This window comes from Danio rerio, chromosome 17 (assembly GCF_052040795.2).
Source record: "Danio rerio strain M-AB ecotype USA chromosome 17, GRCz13ab, whole genome shotgun sequence".
Taxonomy (NCBI): Eukaryota; Metazoa; Chordata; class Actinopteri; order Cypriniformes; family Danionidae; genus Danio; species Danio rerio.
Window position 1 is genome coordinate 5,416,201 of NC_141037.1, and position 20,098 is coordinate 5,436,298.

The 20,098-nt window shown below is 37.6% G+C and overlaps 2 protein-coding genes across 9 annotated transcripts in view; both read left to right on the top strand.

The window, feature by feature from the left end:
- The window catches only part of LOC100333840 (NACHT, LRR and PYD domains-containing protein 3), a 37,466-nt gene extending 32,884 nt beyond the window's left edge, over positions 1-4,582 (top strand). For all 8 annotated transcript variants that reach the window (XM_087288397.1, XM_087288399.1, XM_087288401.1 and 5 more), the window contains one exon: positions 50-4,582. In XM_087288397.1, the coding sequence (XP_087144523.1) occupies positions 50-609 (560 nt within the window). In that variant the 3' untranslated portion in view covers positions 610-4,582. The remainder of the gene's footprint in view (positions 1-49) is intronic.
- Positions 4,583-6,600: 2,018 nt separating this feature from the next.
- LOC101886779 (protein NLRC3) lies at positions 6,601-18,904 on the top strand. The gene is given in 5 exon segments (XM_087290000.1): positions 6,601-6,657; positions 12,051-12,207; positions 16,568-16,717; positions 16,869-18,674; positions 18,677-18,904. Coding segments are annotated over 2 exon segments (1,812 nt in total). The 5' UTR covers positions 6,601-6,657; positions 12,051-12,207; positions 16,568-16,717; positions 16,869-16,964; the 3' UTR covers positions 18,779-18,904.
- Positions 18,905-20,098: the final 1,194 nt, after the last annotated feature.

The following is a 20,098-nucleotide window of genomic DNA, read 5'->3' on the forward strand; positions in this document are numbered from 1 at the left end:
ACACTTATCTTATTTTGTCAAGTTTTAAATGTTGTAATTTCTCATGCAGATGCATGTGATCTCACTCTGGATTTAAACACAGCAAACACTTTTCTCTCGCTGTCCAAGAGGAACAAAAAGGTGACACAGGTGAGAAGGAAGAAACCATATCCCGATCATCCAGAGAGATTTGATGACCATTTTCAGGTTCTGTGTAGAGAGAGGCTCAATGGGCGCTGTTACTGGGAGGCTGAATGGAAAGGGAATGTTTATATTTCAGTGGCATATAAAGGTATCTGCAGGAAAGGATTTTCTGATAGGTGTTGGTTTGGATTCAATGAAAAGTCCTGGAGTCTGAACTGCTTTCCTGGTGGTTTCACTGTTTTTCACAATGCCAGGAGCACAGATGTACCCGCCCCTTCTCATTGCTCTGACAGAGTTGGAGTGTATCTGGACTGGTCAGCCGGCACTCTATCCTTCTACAGAGTCTCAAAAACACACACGCTCACACACTTGCACACATTCAACACCACATTCACCGAACCCCGCTATGCCGGATTTATGTTCTTTTCTCCTGGTAGTTCTGCATGTCTGTGTGATATTAAACCCCTTCCTGTAGGAAACAACTAGACACAGTTGACCATATGCATGAAATGTCCATAAACATCCAGTGGTAGGCCAGTGTGAACTTGTCTGATAGAGACCTCTTGCCTATAGCAGCTAATCACTGCAAGTATGCGGCCATCATCCCTAGCAGTGAGGTCAACCCAGTCCTTACTCTTTGCCTAAAGGGATAATTCACCCAAAAGGTTTAATTCTGTTATTAATTACTCTCCATCATGTTGTTCCAACCTTTTGAGACCTTCGTAACACAAATTAAGATATTATAGATGAAGTCAAATCAAGCTTTATTTGCTTTATAAGCAAATATCTTGATGCCAGAGGTCAGAGGAGAATGGCCAGACTGGTTCCAGCTGATAGAAAGTCAACAGTAAATCAAATAAGCACTTGAGTTTGCAGAAGAGCATCTCTGAACACACAACACATCCAACGGTGAGGCAGATGGGCTACAGCAGCAGAAGACCACACCGGGGGCTGCTCCTGTCAGCTAAGAACAGGAAACTGAGGCTACAATTCACACAGACTCACCAAAAGTGGACAATAGAAGATTGGAGAAACGTTGCCTGGTCTGATGAGTCTCCATTTCTGATTTCAACATGAGAGCATGAATCTATCCTGCCTTGTATCAACAGTTCAGGCTGCTGGTGGTGGTGTAATGGTGTGGGGGATATTTTTTTGGCACACTTTGGGCTCATTAGTACCAATTGAGCATCGTGTCAATGCCAAAGCCTGCATGAGTATTGCTGCTGACCATGTCCATCCCTTAATGACCACAGTGTACCCATCTCCTAATGGCTACTTCCAGCAGGAAAACACACCATGTCATAAAGCACGAATCATCTCAGACTGGTTTCTTGAACATGACAATGAGTTCACTGTACTCAAATGGCCTCCACAGTCAGCAGATCTCAATCCATAGAGCACCTTTGGGATACGGATTGGCATCATGGATGTGCAGCCAACAAATCTGCAGCAACTGCGTGATGCTATCATGTCAATATGGAGCAAAATCTCTGAGGAATATTTCCAGTAGCTTGTTGAATCTGTGCCACAATGAATTAAGGCAGTTATGAAGGTAAAAGAGGGTCCAACCTGGTACTAGTTAGGTGTACCTAATAAAGTGGCCAGTGAGTGTATTCTGTAAATACTTAACTATACACATAGCCTAAGACAGGCTATACAAGTACTTTTACACTTGTTCTTGTGAAGCACACTTAAAATGCTCAATGTTTTTACTAGCGACATGGAGTGATTGTCAAAAAATGGTGCAAATACTGGTGCAAGTGTCGGTTAAAGTGTCAGAGAGATGAAAGAGTGTTTCCTACAGATGGTTTCTTAAACCCACTCACCTGTGTGAGGAACACGATTGCATTATCAGAGTGTCATCTTGGTCTTAAAAAGTATTTAAAGTTGATCAATTTAGAGAGATTTAAGTCCATTAAAAAGTATTACATTTCTTCAATGCTATTTTACAAGGTGTTCAATTTGGTATAATTTTTGACTGTACAGTGTTTGTAAACAGCCAGGATGCCTGTGCAGCGAGGTTGCAGAGAACAAAATGGTAGCGCTAGCATTACAGCGAGAGATGTGGTACAGAGTATGTTGTTGTCTTAGAAATACGTTATATTGATGATTACATATTATATATATTATTTACATAATGCGTTCAGCATATTATAACAGCTCGTCACCCAGTGATAAGCACAGTGATTCGGCAAAATTAACGTTAAAGTGAGCGGCGTTCGTCTGACAGGTCTATTTGCTATAGCACCCTCTCAATGGATATTGGATAAATTGAAATGGCCAAGCATCCAGACCCAAATATACAATCTCAATGAAGCTCCAAGTGATTTAACATGAGAGAAGTTAAAGGCCTACACGGCTTTGGAGACAAACAATGTTGTTCTGTGTGGTCATGTGCAAGGAATAATGCTCCATGATTACCAGATTCAAAGCCAAAGTCAAGGAAAGAAGACAGAGATATTCAAGGCCTGGGTAATCATCACCATGCAAAACAACTGCATTTTGACATCGAACTGCACCTGTACGGCAGGGTATGTGAACTTACCTTTTCACATTTCATTCTAAGCACTCAATGTCTGCAGTTTTTCACCATATTTAACTGGTTTTGCTGAAATCATTGCTGCAATCACAAACGAGTAATGTGTATGATTTAGCATAGCGTACACTTGATATGAAATGAGGAACTGCAAAATCCAGCATTTTTGATTAGGTCCTCACTCCATTCAGCTCCCTTTTAGCCAAAGACATCTGCGTTTGGCATTAAAAGCAGTGTGGTGTACAGTAAAAGTTAAGTTTTCTATTTTTGGACTTTAGAATCTGGCATCGTACAGCACAACACAACATGTTTACTATTGCAACTGATCTTTTTTACAACCATGACACAGGTTGGTAATTCCCCTTATTTGGTAATTATCCCTGCTTTTGTATACAATCGACTGAAATATGTTCAATACATGTTACTAAATTATATATGTTTCCACATATTAGAAAATTCTCATGGAAGCAACGGAATAAAATCTATAATTTTTCAGTCTGGTGTGAACAGTGATTATGCAATGTTACCCATTGTTTTAATGTTCAAATAATTAATACAAATGTGTTTTCTATGAAAACAGTATATGGTGCTGGTCATTTGCATCAAGCTGAAATTTTTAGGGGCCAGTTCAACTTTCAGCATTCATCTAGTCATGTTTATGAGCATTAGACCTTTTCATTCATTCATTCATTCATTCATTCTCTTGTCGGCTTAGTCCCTTTATTAATCCGGGGTCGCCACAGCGTAAAACAGCCAACTTATCCAGCAAGCTTTTACGCAGATGATGCCCTTCCAGCCGCAACCCATCTATAGTAAACATCCACATACACACACACACTCATACACTATGGACAATTTAGCCTACCCAATTCACCTGTACCACATGTCTTTGGACTGTGGGGGAAACCGGAGCACCCGGAGGAAACCCACGCGAACACAGGGAGAACATGCAAACTCCACAGAGAAACGCCAACTGAGCCGAGGCTTGACCCAGCGACCTTCTTGCTGTGAAGCGACAGCACTATACTGCGCCACTGCTTCACCTATTAGACCTTTTCCTTGTGGAAAGTCTTTTCATCTTGCCAAATGTTAAGCCTAGTGCATTACTAAAAGACTTTAGTCTTGACCTTGGTGCTCTAGACCAGAGATGCCCAAACTAAGGTCTGCAGGCCAAAGTTGGCGAGTAGGGTGAAACTGCAGGTCTAAAGACCTAGCTGCACGCTTAGGGTGCTTTTTCACCTAGACTTTTGTTTCAGAACTTGTTGCGTTTCCACAGTTAGCGTGGTTCATTTGGCATATGTGAATCTAGCAATCGCGCTTGGATCTGCGACAAAACAATCGATGCGAGATCACCTGAATGATGTGGTCTCGATTGAAACAAACTCTGGAGCAGATCGATTGTAGTGAGAAAGCGATACTATACGAACCAGGCTATATCACAACGTATTATAGGTATGTAATAAGCATATGTATGGCTCTATGGAGAGTGAATAATGATTAGGGTGGGATGCCATTCATAACGGTAAATGTGCATTTCACTTTCATTACCGGTTTCCCCCACAAACCAAAGACATGCAGTACAGGTGAATTGGGCAGGCTAAATTGTCCATAGTATGTGTGTGTGGATATTTCCCAAAGATGGGTTGCGGCTGGAAAACTTGTTGGATAAGTTGGTGGTTCATTCCACTTTGGCTAAAGGGACTAAGCCGACAAGAAAATGAATGAATTCTGATCTTTATGCGCAAGTATTTGAAGCAATCCAGTTGGTTTCTCTTCATTGCTTGGATGTGTTGTCTTCACTCAATATAGTTTCACACTATTAGAGTACAAATAAGTGTCAAAAAATGTGTGCCAAGTATTTGTCATACTTTATATACACATTTTGTAATTTTGTGGCTTAATAAAACAGCCAAATGACTTTAATTTGTGGCTGTGGTCGGACTTTTATTGATATTACTTTACATGCTTTTGTCATGCAAGTCAGTCAACAAAACATTCTGGCTTTGATCCAGTCATAGATCACAGTTGAAATACAGCAGCTTTGTTTTCTGTTTTCCAACATTGTATTAAAAAATGCTAAATGGTAACATAGAGATGCGCATGCATTTTGAAAATGCACAACATTTTTACAAATATCTGGGTCGGAAAAACGTTATGTGCGATTGTAAAAAATACCTGTGCTGCTCCTCTAGAGGTCTCTACCAGATAGACCCTTTTCACAAAGATGTCACTTCACTTTCCCCTATTGGCAACACAGTGTATTTTAGTTACATTTGAATGAATGGGATACTCTGAAAAGACGTAAAAAGGAAAATATTAACATTGCACATTGTGGTTTACGTCTGTTAAAGTATTGAACGTTTCCAAATGTTTCTCTTTCAATACTGAACTGCTTTGTGAGTTTAATAATGATTGTTTAAGTTATTAAGAATAGAAATCAGTTATTGTTTACCTTTTCACTTATTAATTCAGTTTATTTTCTCATTAATGGATTTATTTTTACCTTGATGCTGCTGTGAATTTAAATGTGTATTATCTGTTATATGTATATGTTTCCGCATGAGCAAATTTCTTTATTAAATCTTCTCATATTAGTATGTCATCTATAAATGCAATCAGTTATTATCTACTGATCTGTTAATGTTTTGTTCAGATTCTCCATTTTATTTAAGGCAGTCTCCTACCGCCACCTACTGGGTGCTTTTAATTTAATACTACAATGATGTTACAAATAATTTCATAATCTATTAATACTTAATTAAAATGGTGTTATTTTTGCAACTGTTAATGTTTATAATGATTTGGTTTGATTAGTAAGAGTCACATACAACATTATTATACTTCATGCACTATGAATATTAGGCTAAATAGACATAAATGATTTATGTTCGTAAATGAAATGCCTATATAGAAAAACAAATGTTAGGGAACTGAGCAGTAGAATGTGAATTATATGAATGTGTTTGTGAATCAGCTATCCACAGTAAACACCCACAACTTTTTTTAGTTCTTATTCCTCAGGACACAAAGCAATATTAAAAACATTTATTTGCCTTTAAAAAATGCTCAGCACTCGTGTAAACATCTGAAATCTTTATTTGACAAATGCATACCAACTTCATCTGCAGTAAAGACAGCATCGCAAAGCAAGAGACTCCTTTTAAAATCCCATTTTCTCAGTTCAAACAGAAAATTGAGTTATTGACATATTCCTATTAAATGACCACTTATTTACATCATGGGATGTTTTTTATAAGTTGTTTCCATTTTAGGACTTTTTATTAAAAAAACAAAAAAATGTTCCACACAAACTTTGCTATGGAATGCAAAAACTTTCAAGCTCAAAATCTCAAAATCATTCAGAACGCAGATACAACCTTATAATTCCAATGTGACGCACTGTCTGTCATTGGAAACAATGGATTTTCTTACCTGAATGAAGCTTGTGTTTGATGTCAAATAATTTCAGTTTTAATGTTTTATGTAGTTAGTTGACTGATTCTATTCTAGGTACTATACCTAACAAACACATCTACGTTGTAAAGATGTCTGCACAACGTTGTATTTTTTTCAAAGGCAACATTTGAAATGCTCGCTTACGTGCTCGCTACATTGTCACAACTTACAAATGTAAGACATGAGAAGGCTGTAGCAACGTTGTCGTGTGACATTCAGCAACCCCAAGACAGCGTTACTACTTGTATTAATATTTTTTGTGGCAGTTTATCAATACTGCCTATGTAAAGGGTCATTAAATATGTAATGTGTGCATATATATAAATGATAAAAAAGGACCCCCCTACAAAATTTAGCTGATTAAATGGATTTATTTTGAATACATGAATTATAATGTATTGTTGGGCTAATCCCAAAGTTATTTTTTGTATATCCTGTAGAGGGCGCTTCATGCATAAAAGACGTTGAACAGAGCAGCTCGGGTCAGAGTTCATTAAAGACCGTCAGAGCTCGTCTTGATTTGTGTCTTTACTTCTCTGCAGGTAAGAGAAATAATAGTTTGCATAAACACTTAAAATGAAGTTAAATGAGTTAGTATGGGTTTGTTACACATGTGAATGCAGATTTAGGCAGTCTTGTGTGATTAAATGGTTGTTTTGTGTGATTTTAGTGAATTAGTAATGAACTTGTGTAATCTGTTAACTAATGTGCAAAGAGACATCGCAGTATAAGCAAGTATGTACACAAAATGAGTTTGAGTGTGTTTGAAGAGTTTAAAGTGTGAACAATTGTAATTATAGTAAGAAAGAAGATTAATGAATGGTAAAAGTAGCAGTGTTGAGCCAAAATGGCGACGACAGTACGTGCGAGTTAGAGCCAAAATGGTGGCGCCCATGTGAAACAACGTGAAACAAAAAGGCAGACTAGTTAAAAGAAATATTAGCTATGAGTTTCATGTTTTTGCTGTTATATTAATGTTTATGTTTTGTCATAATCTTCATATATGTAAATTAAATGTGTGAGTTAAAAAAGGAAGCATTTGTAACAGTATAATGTGAATGTTTACATTTATCCAGTATATAAAATGCCTGATAAAATGAACAGTACATATGCCATCGGACATATGCATATCATCACCCTGCAGGATACATGTTGCTCATGGGGCTGCGAGACGATAAATAAGTAAAGCGAAGCTGCGGCAAAATAAGGAATAAAAAGAGTGAGGATATGGTCAAATTAGTAAATAAATTTTAAAAAAGTGCGACTGCTGCTTTCTCCGTTCGCCCTGCTGGAGAGGAACAGTCTGCGCAAAAGAAGCGCAGAGTAGGTTTCATAGAATACAGCTCTCATCTGATTGGCTGAAAGGTATGAGTAGTCCTGACTCTGGCAGGAAAGTCTCAAAAATACACACACGTATCCAGGGGGAGTCGTACGTGAAAGAGAATTTGCACATTCTCATTCAGGATGAACTCGTGAAACACTTTAAACTTTCAAAACTTTTTGTACACTCTTATACATTTGCAAATGGTGTTTTGTATTTGTGAAACGTATTTTATGAAAATGTATTTTTATTTTGTGCATGTGTATTTTTTTAATGTGAATATAAATAAATATTTTACGCACGTGAATTTGGTTTTATGCACGTGAATTGAGCTACGCATGTGTACATCGTGTCTTTTGCGTGAATTTCTTTTGAGACTAATCTGGTTCCATAAGTCAAAGCACAGCACATCTCAGTATTAAGCTGTGGTCACACTGAGCTTTTCCTCCCGTAGACTTTCATTCAAACGCATGCAAATGCATCAGAACCGAAACGCAAGGTCGTGTCAAGTTTCGCAGGTCGCTGCGGTGCAAAGTTCAAGCTTGGTGAACTCTGACCTGCGAAATCGCATCACTTGACCGCGTGAGACCAATCGAGGATCAAAACATGACCTCTCTGGACAGAAATTTAAAACATGGAGCAATCGCTCGCTTTTTTTTAATGTCTAATAATCTTGTTTAATCCCGCCGCTTTTCGCAGCGCCGTATGACAGAATTTCGCACACACAAACTCTAGTGTGACTGCAGCTTTATGGAGATAATATTAGCTTATAGTAACAACTGTCAAGAATTCTTCCGGACCGTCAGATTCATTCACTGCACCTGCACTGCCCTAATCACCAGAATACTAATCACCTTCACCTGTTGTTCATCACCCTGCTCACACTACATAAGCCTGGACCATTCACTTATTCACTGTCCGATTTAATTGTTAGTTCCTGAACTCATTTCGCTTCAGCTTGATAGCATTTACCTGTTGTGTCCTGTCTGCCTGTTCATTATCTCGTATCTGCCTGACAGTTATCTCGTCCTGTGAATCCTGTTCTATGTTTACCTCCACTGGTATCATCTTGTTTCAGTTACCACCCGAAGTTAAGTTCTGTTTGTATTGTTTTTCTTTTGTTGGTATTGATGATTATTCTGTTCTGAAAAACCTCCTCAATGTTTAAAGTATCATTAAATATCCATTCTTTATGTTAATCTGTAGGCTACCTGAGCCCGAGGCGTCATATGGAGATGCTGGAGGCTCGTATAATTAACAATAGATGTCAACGAAATTTTTAAAACCTGATTTACGCCTATTATCGCAGTTTTCTTATTTTAAAAAATGTCATTTTTGTTTTGTTCACGAAAAGCGGAATCCCTGCATGTCTAAATATGACGCTAAAGGGGTACCCTGTGCGCAAATAACTTACACCGAGGGTTCCTGATCAAGCGTCAATATGACAAGTTTGGGTGTGAGAACGTGTTGTTATGCACACTTGTCAAATACAGCTCATTCTGAATTCTCTGGACACATTTTTCAAAGAAATCTTAGCAGCTGAATAACATTATTATGTCCAAGGCCATTAAACATAACATTACAGAAGATGTCCGGCCTTTAATAATACTAAATATCTGCTACAGATCATTGATTGCAAAACATTTATTGTGACTTAAGTGAAATTACATTATACATTTTAAAATGAGCAAGTTGAAAAAAATATTAAATAAGAGTGCTTTAAAAAATTTGACCAGTCTAAAAAAACGTGTTAAGACGTAAATTGCTTGACTTTTAAGGTTTTATGACAGTAATGTGCACAAGCGGTTATCTAGTTTATTTAAACTGAACTCAGATTAGTTAGATCAAATGATCTTTAACTTGCTGTTATGGAACCAATTTAAGCGTGGATGTTTAGTTCAGCTCATTGAAGTCAGACTGTTGACTTTAATCCCAGCTTTTCTTAACCACTTTTATGAAACAGCCTCCAGGACAGAGTTTGGACACCCCTGGTCTAGTCTATCAATTCAAGTGTGAGTATGAAGCTCAAGTATTAGCAACATTAACAATTACTTGGATGTGCTGCAAAGTGGAGGGTTTAGGATTATAGGAGGACTATAATCAATTGGTTCACTTAGAAAAGAATTATCATTTTAATGTTTCTTTTTTTTGTTTTGTTTTTTTGCATTGGTCATTTTGTCATTGGTCTAATGTCATTTTGATTTTAAAAAATTATATATATATATATATATATATATATATATATATATATATATATATATATATATATATATATATATATATGCGCCAAAGCACAAATCTATGAATCCATTTGCAACGGCCATACTATTTCAAATTATAATTAGTTGTGTTATAAATGTTATAATCTCTCCTTGTGTTCAGATGTATGTGATCTCACTCTTGATCCAAGTGCTGCCAATATTTACCTCACTCTGCCAGGCATATCCGGATCATCCAGAGAGATTTGAGTGTCATTAGGTCCTATTTAAAGAGAATCTGTCAAGACACTGTTATTGGGAGGCTGAATTGAGTGGGAATGCTTATATATCAGTGTTGTATAAAGGAATCAGCAGGAAAGGATGGAGTAGTAAAGACTAGTTTGGATCCAATGGAAATTCCTGGAGTCTGGATTGTTTTAACAACAGATTTATTGTCAAACATGATAATAATTTGCTTGTTTTAAGAAAAAAAAAAACTCTGTTTGTAACAAATTTTTCATCAGCTTTGTCTCTATTTCTGAGGTTGCCACAGTGGAATGAACCACCAACTATTCCGGCATATGTTTTACACAGCGGATGCCCTTTCAGCCACAACTCAGTACTGGGAAACAACCATACACACTCATTAACACACACACACACACACACACACACAGACTCATGCACTACAGCCAACTTTAGCTGGGACTTGGACCAGAGACCTTCTTTCTGTGAGGTGACAGTGCCAACCACTGAGCCCATGTGTCGACCAACTTTTTTTTTTAACAATTTTGATGTATTATTTCTGAAAACAAGCCTTTTTTACTTGTCTAGAAAATGCTTTTGATTTAAAATTTTTAAAATATTTTGTCTAGAAGCAAGACAAAACCTCTTACGTAAGAAAAACATTTTTTTTTCACTGAGACAACCAGTTTACCTGTTTTACAAACAATAGAGTTACTGTAAAAAGCTTAAAGGTAAAAAAAAAAAGTGGTTCAACCGGTCTTAGTCTAAAGTGAAACAGGCTCCATTTCGTGACACAAGGAGCATGAACAACATCAGAAGAGAAATGCTCAGCTTGAGAACTGACCACTTTAATGCTGCTATCTAGAAACAGAATGGATTTATGAAGTGAATGAAGTTTGTTCTTTGTTGTTGAGGCAGAGGTAGGTTTAAATGTACATAATTTCTGCATTCATTCTTATTCACTGAAAAATCAATATGAATATGTCGGTGTACTGTAGATACTTGTATTTACATTGTACCAATGTAAACAAATTTTCAGATAGTACAATTGAAGTCAGAATTATTAGTCTCCTGTAATCCCCCCCTTTTATTTTTATTTTTAATATTGATCAACAGAGCAAAGAAATTTTCACAGTATTTCCTATAATAGTTTTTCTTCTGGAGAAAGTATTATTTGTTTTATTTCAGCTAGAAAAAAAGCAGATATTATTAAATAAAGACCATTTTAAGGTCAATATTAATTGACCTCTTAAGCTATATTTGTTTTCAATTGTCTACGAAACAAACCAGCTATAAAATGACTTGCCTAATTAACCTAGTTAATCCTTTAAATGTCACTTTAAGCTGAATGCTTGTATTCTGAAAAAAATATCTAAAATAATATGTACTGTCATCATGGCAAACATAAAATAAATCAGTTATTAGAAATGAGTTATTAAAACTTATGTTTAGAAATGTGTTGAAAAAAATCTCTCCGTTAAACAGAAATTAAGGGGAAAAAAAACAGTGATGCTATTAATTCTGACTTTATCTGTAAGTATTGAGAGCTTTGTCACATAAATATGGTTACGAAACTTACTTTTACTTGTAATAGTGTGTTTAAAAGTCCAAAAATGGATCAGCGTAATTATGAAAATGTCAGATTTTCAGATTAAATGAGCATATTAGGATGACAGCAGCTCTACTGGCTGTGAGTCTCAGCTACTCACAGAGACACGGTTATATTTAGTAATTATGAATGAAAAATATTATTTTATTATAGTTAAAAAAAAAAAAAAACCTGGCAGCATGGTGGCTCACACCAGGAAGGTCGCTGGTTCAAGTCTTGACTGGGCCAGTGGGCATTTCTGTGTGGAGTTTGCATGTTCTCCCCATGTTGGTGTGGGTTTCCTATGGGTGCTCCGGTTTCCCCAAAAGTCCAAACACATGTGCTATAGGTGAATTGGATGAACTTAATTGGCTGCTGCGTAAAATATATGCTGGAATTGTTGACGGTTCATTCCACTGTGGCGACCCCTGATGAACAAAGGGACTTAGCTGAAGGGAAATGAATGAATGAGACCAAAATCATTACTCACACTGATATTCATCCATTTAGCTTTGAGATGGTAAGAACATTTTGTGAAAAAAAGTGGTTTAATTTGTTTACTTTTCATGCATTTTCCTGCAGTATTACAATTTCAAAAAATGAGTCTTGTTGAGAAGAAAGAGGATATTCACAAACAAAAAGCTGCATCACCAGAGCCCAGCTGTGTGTCTGTGAAGAGCAATACATCCATGCCTCATCCGCCTGATCTCAGTGATGGAGCAGTGACCTCTTTCCTTAAGTAAGCAAACATTTCCTACTTTGTTAAAGTGCTTTAATCAAAGTAGACTGAATCTGTTTTTGCAGGAACAGATGTAGAAATGACAAAAGTATACACACCCTTTACTCAAGTACAAAAACAGAAGCTCATGTTTGAAATTACTCTGGTAGAAGCTGAAGTGCTGCACTCAAGTATAAGTAAAGCCCTCAAACATGCAATTAGGACCCAATCCCAATTTTACCCCTTAGCCCTTCTCCCTACCCCTCGCTTTGCGTGTTCCCATAAAAGGGTAAGGGTGTCCCAATTCTCTTAAAGTTTGAAAGTTTGAAGTTTGAAAAACGCTAAATTTCACTATCTATAATCCATAATCATAACTCCTGTACAGCAGTCCCACAATATACTTTCACATCTGACACTGGAATACCCTGTCAGAAAAGTCTAGTGGCAGTCAATAAGCTTTTTACAGTGTCTGCTATAATGTTAGTGTTGTATTTGGTGTGTTTACATGGATGAATATGGCCACTGTGCAAATGCACAGTACTGTTATGATCCTATCGCCGCAGTATATACACTGTAAAAAAAAACCTAATTTTACAGAAAAAATCTCTAAATTTTTTACTGTAATTTTTTGTCATTTCACATTATATTCAAAACTTAGTAAAATGACAAACAATCTCTCTAAATTAACCGTTTGACTTTCATTTTAGGTACTTTATTATTAAAAACAAATTACCAACAATTTTTTTTTATAAAGGGAAATTACAGTATTATTTTTACAGTAATTTTTCTGTTTTTTTAATTATATTTAAAAGTTCGTAAAAATTACAAACATTTTCTGTAAATTATCGGCTTTACTGTTATTTTATGTACTATATAATTAATGACAAATTACAGCAATTTGTCTGTTTAATACAAAAAAAGACATTATTTACAGTGTTTTTCCTGTTTTTTTAAGTACATTTAAAATTACGCAAAATTAAAGTAATAAATTGTAATTACTTGCTCTGTAAAAAAAAAAAAAATCGTATAAAAAAGGTCAAATGAATGGCAGCTACGGCTGCCAAACAAAAACCATAAAATTAAGGTAAATTTACTTTGTTGAAAAAAAAGTGCAAAAAATAATAAATCTACAGATATTTTCATTAAAATATTTATAGAAAAACACTGTTATTTCACAGACTTTTCCTAGATTATCACTATAAAATCCATTTAATAAAGTAACACACTAAGAGTGCTCACATACACCTGTTCCAGATTCCGCTGATTGCACACACACAGTCGGAGGATCGTTATGAACTGATTACATGCACTTTAAAAGCAGCACAGACGCACGCACCAATTGCTTAGTCTTGTTATACTGCTACTGTGAACAATATGACGAGTTTCTTCGAGTTGTTTTTTCCAAACTTTTTTGATCCAAAATAAAACTGTTAAATTACGACAAAGAGCATGTCTTGGCTTTTTATTAAAGGCGTTTAATTGTAAAAAAAAAATTAAATAACATTGTTTTCTCTTGAACTTTTAGTGCAGTCACTTTATTGATGGTGTTCGATCATAATAATCTAGGAAAAGTCTGTAAAATAACAGTGTTTCTCTGTAAAACTCTTATTGTGTTACTTTATTAAATGGATTTGATAGTAATAATCTAGGAAAAGTCTGTAAAATAACAGTGTTTCTCTGTAAAACTCTTATTGTGTTACTTTATTAAATGGATTTGATAGTAATAATCTAGGAAAAGTCTGTAAAATAACAGTGTTTTTCTGTAAAAATTTTAATGAAAATATCTGTAGATTTATTATTTTTTGCACTTTATTTAAACAAAGAAATTTTACCGTAATTTTATGGTTTTTGTTTGGCAGCCGTAGCTGCCAGTCATTTGACCTTTTTTTTTTTACGATTTTTTTTTTTAAAGTGTAGTCATGATAACATAATACATGCCTTCAGTGATTTCCTGAAGATAAATACCAAAATATAACACAACTGGAATAACTACAGCAGTCGCGATCTTCTGATCTCACATGAAGCAATGACGTGTGGAGGTGCTGGAGTGCTGTCCAAATTCTTAGGGGTAAACATTAAAACCCACCCCCTTCACACTCTGTTTGGTACAAAAATAGTATTGGGATCATAACTGAAGAAGTTAATTTTTTAATTTTCATGGGATAAATCCGTCAAGTGAATATTTAAGAATCAGATTTGGATTAGAGTCTAATATATGTATGTTTTGTGATGATATTGAAACAATAGATCATCTGTTTTTTCACTGTATATTTGTAGATGTATTATGGTCAGATGTTTATGACTGGCTTTACCCAAAGATTCCACACCTCAGGATCTTTAATGTGAATTACAGAATTTATGGGCTTGTAATGGACAGCAATGTGCCATTCTAATCAACCTCATCCTTATGCTTGGGAAATTTTGCATACATAAATCAAAATATTTGAAGGTGAAACCGATGTGTTGTGCCTTTTATAATGAGATTCTTTTAAATATAGAATCCCTTAAGATAATGAAAACAAAAAGTGCAATTAATATTTTGTCTTTGATAGGATAGTATAAATTCCAGGAAAACCCATAGTCTTTTTATTTATTTATGTTTTTTTAAGATTTAGTTATGTATACTATTTTACTTTTAATTTTTTTATGTAACATATAATTTGTTCTTTATTTACATCTTGTTAAAGTACTGGCACTCTTGCTCATTGTATTAATATAATCACTGAAGGGTTCATAATTATGTTTCAGTGTATTACGGTACTGTAGTGATGACGTCATTTTTTTACGTGCTTTACATCTCCACGTTATACTATTGTTATACGGTAGTGTTACCGTCTTGTCTCTCGTGTTCATGCTGTACAGAGAGAGCATGTGAGAAGAGAAGTTTATTCATAAACACATTTCAAGAGGATCACGTGCTTATGATTGTTCACAGCTGTTGCAGCTTTAGCTAATGAATAATTGTCCTATCAGATGATCCTTAACTCACTATAAATAACCAGACTTTTCTCATCTCAATATCTTTTCTTCTTGAAGAAACCCCCCACCCAACCCTACTTTCCCTCCTTTCAAACAGGCGACACGGCGGCCAGTGAAACCTCCGCACCGCAAGAAAACCCCTGGTTTAATTCCCTTTCAAACTAGGCAACATTTCTGTGTGGAGTTTTGCTCATTCTCTCCGTGCTCGCGTGGGTTTTCCCCAGGTCCTCCAGTTTCCAAAAAAAAAGCACCCTAAACAATTAATCCAAAATATTTTAGCCAAGCTCTGAGTACACCTTCTCAGCATCCAAATCTGTCACTTAGCTACAATTAGCAGGAGGGGGAGTCATCAAGATCTACCTGTGCTCAAACTCCACTCTCGCCCGGCAACGGGAGGGAGCCCAGGGCTCGAGGATCTTATAAAATTTTATTACTCTCTCCTGGGACAGCATGCCAAACAAGCTTTATCATCAATCATCAGCTAAAGCCTGGTGTATACTTCTGCGTCAAATGACCCTCGTAACCCACGGCGCAGGCAACGCGCGTGGCTGTGCATTTATACTTCTGTCTCTGTTGGTCTGCATTAACACTTCCGAAACGCTAGTTGGCAGTGAGGTGTAAATGTTCCTCTGTGTGGAGTTTCTTCGCTGCTGTTTTGCTTTTCCTGAACACTTCCGAGATGTACAAGAGGCTCAAACTCGCTCATTTTGAGGCAGGAACCAGCGGACGTGCAACAACTTTAACCATGAGGTAAACACAAAACAAATCTTTCCATCCGGAGCTCCTTCACGAGACTCCACACTTGTAAACAATCGCTCCACCAGGCTCGCACCATTCACGCGGCTCTCGGTCCTGCCAGACTCGTCAGCGCTTCCAAGCCGACCAATCACAGAGCTTGTGCTATGCGTCGTTGCGACGTGTAGTTACATTTTTTGACAGGTGCACATCAGCGACTGCCACGGCGAAGGGCTATGCGTCAGCGCCGTAGCATATGCCGGCGTTTGACGCAGAAGTATAAATCAGCCTTAAGTGTGAACTCTTGAATGAGTATTAAAAGACGATAATAAAAAAATTCATTCTGTCTAGTGCTTAAGCTACGCACTCCAAGCTCAACACACCTGTTTCCTTTTTTAAATTTTTTTTTGTAATGTAAAGATGAACTGATAATGTCAAGTTGGTGTACATTACTGTATGTTCAATAAAAAAAATAAAAAAAATTAAAATTAAAATTTGGATTGGGCCTAAGTCAATAGTATTACTACCTACTCAAAGTCAACCATTAAATTGGGGTATTCAAGCAGTTTATATAGAACATAGAAACACAAACATGCAAGTAATTAAGAGAACAATTTAGTATTCCTTTTTTTCTGTTATTCTTCCTGTATTCCTTGATTTTCTGCAGGACTGCAGCTAAAATGAGTCTCTGTGAGAAGAAAGAGGAGGATATTGACAACCTAAAAGCTCTAGAGCCCAGCTGTGTGTCCATAAAGAGTGATATATCCATGCCTCATCCGCCTGATCTCAGTGATGGAGCAGTGATCTTTGACCTTAAGTAAGCGCAATTGTCCTGTTTGATTTATCCACATAACACATCAAATGACACTTTTTCATTTCATTTTAGGCCTCAGAGTTTGGTGAGTTGTAACATTTAATTTATTCTAAAGCTTGTTCACATTTTCATGTTATTCCTGCATTTACTGCAGAGTGAAGAAACATGTGTCCAGATCGCCGATGTTCCTTCTATCTTGCTTTGTGTCAAAACTCTTCACACAAAAAGTTAAAAACAGTACAAAACCTGCATGAAGACCAAGTATGAGAGATTATTTGAGGGAATCAAGCTAGAAGGGAGTCAAACTCTTCTGAACAGGATCTACACACAGCTGTACATCATAGAGGGAGAGAGTGAAGGAGTGAATGAGGAACACGAGGTTTTACAGATGGAGAAAACAGCCAGAACACAAGACACTCCAATCTACTGCAATGACATCTTCAAACCCTTACATCAACCAGAATATAAGGTGAAGGACAAAATCAAGACTGTTCTGACTAAAGGCATCGCTGGAATTGGGAAAACCGTCTCTGTGCAGAAGTTCATTCTGGACTGGAGTGAAGGAAAAGCCAATCAGGATGTAGATTTGATGTTTGTGCTTCCATTTCGAGAGCTGAACTTGATTAAAGATCATCAGTACAGTCTTCACAGACTTCTGCTGGACTTTCATCCTGATCTTCAAGATCTGCACTCACAGATTTATGAGGAGTGTAAAGTCGTGTTCATCTTTGATGGTCTGGATGAAAGCAGAATGACGCTGAAGTTTTCAGACATTGAGAGAGTTAGTGATGTGAACGAGTCTTCATCAGTGGATGTGTTGATGTCAAACCTCATCAGAGGAGATCTGCTTCCCTCTGCTCTCATCTGGATCACCTCCAGACCAGCAGCAGCCAATCAGATCCCCTCCGAATACATCAGCCGTCTGACAGAGATTCAGGGCTTCAATGAGCCTCAGAAGGAGGAATATTTCAGGAAGAGAATCAGTGATGAGCATCAAGCCAGCAGAATCATCTCCCACATCAGAAGATCCAGAAGCCTCCACATCATGTGTCACATCCCCGTCTTCTGCTGGATCTCAGCCACTGTGCTTCAAAACCTCCTGAACCAAGATGACGGAGCAGAAATCCCTCAAACTCTGACTGAAATGTACATCCACTTCCTGCTGACTCAGATCAGCACGAGGAATCAGAAGTATGATGAGAGAGATCCTGAGAAACAAACAGAGATGTACAGAGATGTGATATTGAAACTTGCTGAACTGGCTTTCAGGCAGCTAATGGAGGGCAATGTGATGTTCTATGAAAAGGACCTGATTGAGAGCGGCATTGAAGTCACTGACGCCTCAATTTATTCTGGGATCTGCACTGAGATCTTTAAGAAGGAATCAGTGATTCACCAGAGGAAAGTCTACTGCTTCATTCATCTCAGCTTTCAGGAGTTTTTAGCTGCTTTGTATGTGTTATACTGCCACATATTCAAAAAAGAGGAATTTCTAATGTCTTTTCTGGATCGTCGATATCAACTGTATAGAAGGGAAAATTCTCCTTATGAGCTACTTAGAACAGCAGTTGATAAATCCCTACAAAATGAAACTGGATGCTTGGATCTTTTCCTGCGGTTCCTACTGGGCATCTCACTGGAACCTAATCACAGGCTTTTACAGGATCTACTGAGACACATAGTACACAGTTCAGAATCCATCATGAGAATCACACAGTACATTAAAGACAAAATCATGGGCCAGAATTATATCATGTTTGCAGCTGTGCACAAAGTCAAGCGAAGTGAAGCTCTGTCAGCTGAACGATGCATCAATCTGTTTCTCTGTCTGCTGGAAATGAAGGATCAGACTCTCTACAGAGAGATTCAAGAGTTTGTCAAATCAAAGAAGGACCCACACAATCAACTTTCTCCATCTCACTGCTCAACAATCGCCTACATGCTTCAGATATCAGAGAGATATCAGAGGTGCTGGATGAGTTTGATCTGAGGAAATACAACACTTCAGATGAAGGTAGATTGAGACTGATTCCAGCGATGGTCAGCTGCAGAAAAGCTCTGTGAGTATTCATTTATGTAAAACTGTTTTAAAGGGCACATAGTTTACCCCCTTTTTTAAGATTTAATGTTAATATTATGGTTCTTCTGAGTGTGCCAGTTTAGGTTCAGTTCAACACACAGTTCTGATGTTTTTATTATAATGTGTTAAAAAGTGTAATGTTGGGGGTGTGTACACAGCTTGCTGTTATAGGGGCGTGTTGCTTTACATGAAAATAAGTTTCGACTTCCCGCTCAATGTAACAAGGGGGCGGAGCCAAGAGCTTCCCTGCTCTTTGTTTGGCAAAAGACAGGCAGACAGAGAGAAGCAACATGAGTGAGAGGATCAGCATTCAGCCGAACATGTACGACTCGGACACGGACCAAGCAGAGAGAACAAAATCATTTGTGTCTTTGTATAGTTTTACAGCCAACTGTTGCAGCCAACTGCTAGTTTAAAGTTTCGAGCTTGTACACTGAGACTAATAACCACGGACACTGAATTAACTTTGACTGAGGCACCAGATGCGCTGCTCAGAGCCGCGTCACGGCACACTAGACACGCACATTCACATATTATTTAAAATGAAAGTATTCAGATGGTGCTCTGTGGTGCGGCAGAAATATGAAGTGTCCCGGATCGTGGCTGGCCGCCGCAGACAGCTGCCGACTGGAAGCGCCGTTGTGTGTACCCTTATAAAAAGCTTGCACTTTCCAGCTGCACCTAGTTTAGATGACACGGAGCTTCTGTGAGCATGAGAAAAAAACAGCTGAAGTTTAAGGTAGACAGATTCAGATTACAGCGATCATGTGGTGAATGTTGATTTTGTGTTGAGCCCAGTGAGCCTTACATCTAAAAATAAAGCAAGGGTGTTCCTTTAGTGACATCGCTTTGACTCTCATGCTGAAAATGGCGGATGTGAAACAACAAACTGAGGATATGATCGGGACGCAATGATCAAGTAATGCATTGAGTGTATGCTTTACTAAACAGATAGGGCTTTAATCTAAGTTCAGGGCCGGAGCAAGCTGAACTGCCTCTCTAGGCAGAAGACGATCACGCCGCCCTCAACCCCAATGTGAAAACGAAAGTGACCGGTTATGAAAATGAAGTGAGGTGTCGTGGACCTCTTTTCCGGCGCTCTATGCGCGGATATAACTGTGGACGCGCGGGTGCTGAGGGAGGGAGGTGTCGCGGACACTGCGCTCTTTATTCTGCCGCCCTATGCGCGGATATAACTGAGGACGCGTGGGTGTCACAGACCTCAATTCTGCCGCCCTATGCGTGGATATAACTGAGGTCACGCGGGTGCTGATGGAGGTGACGCTGACGCCGCCCTCTCTATT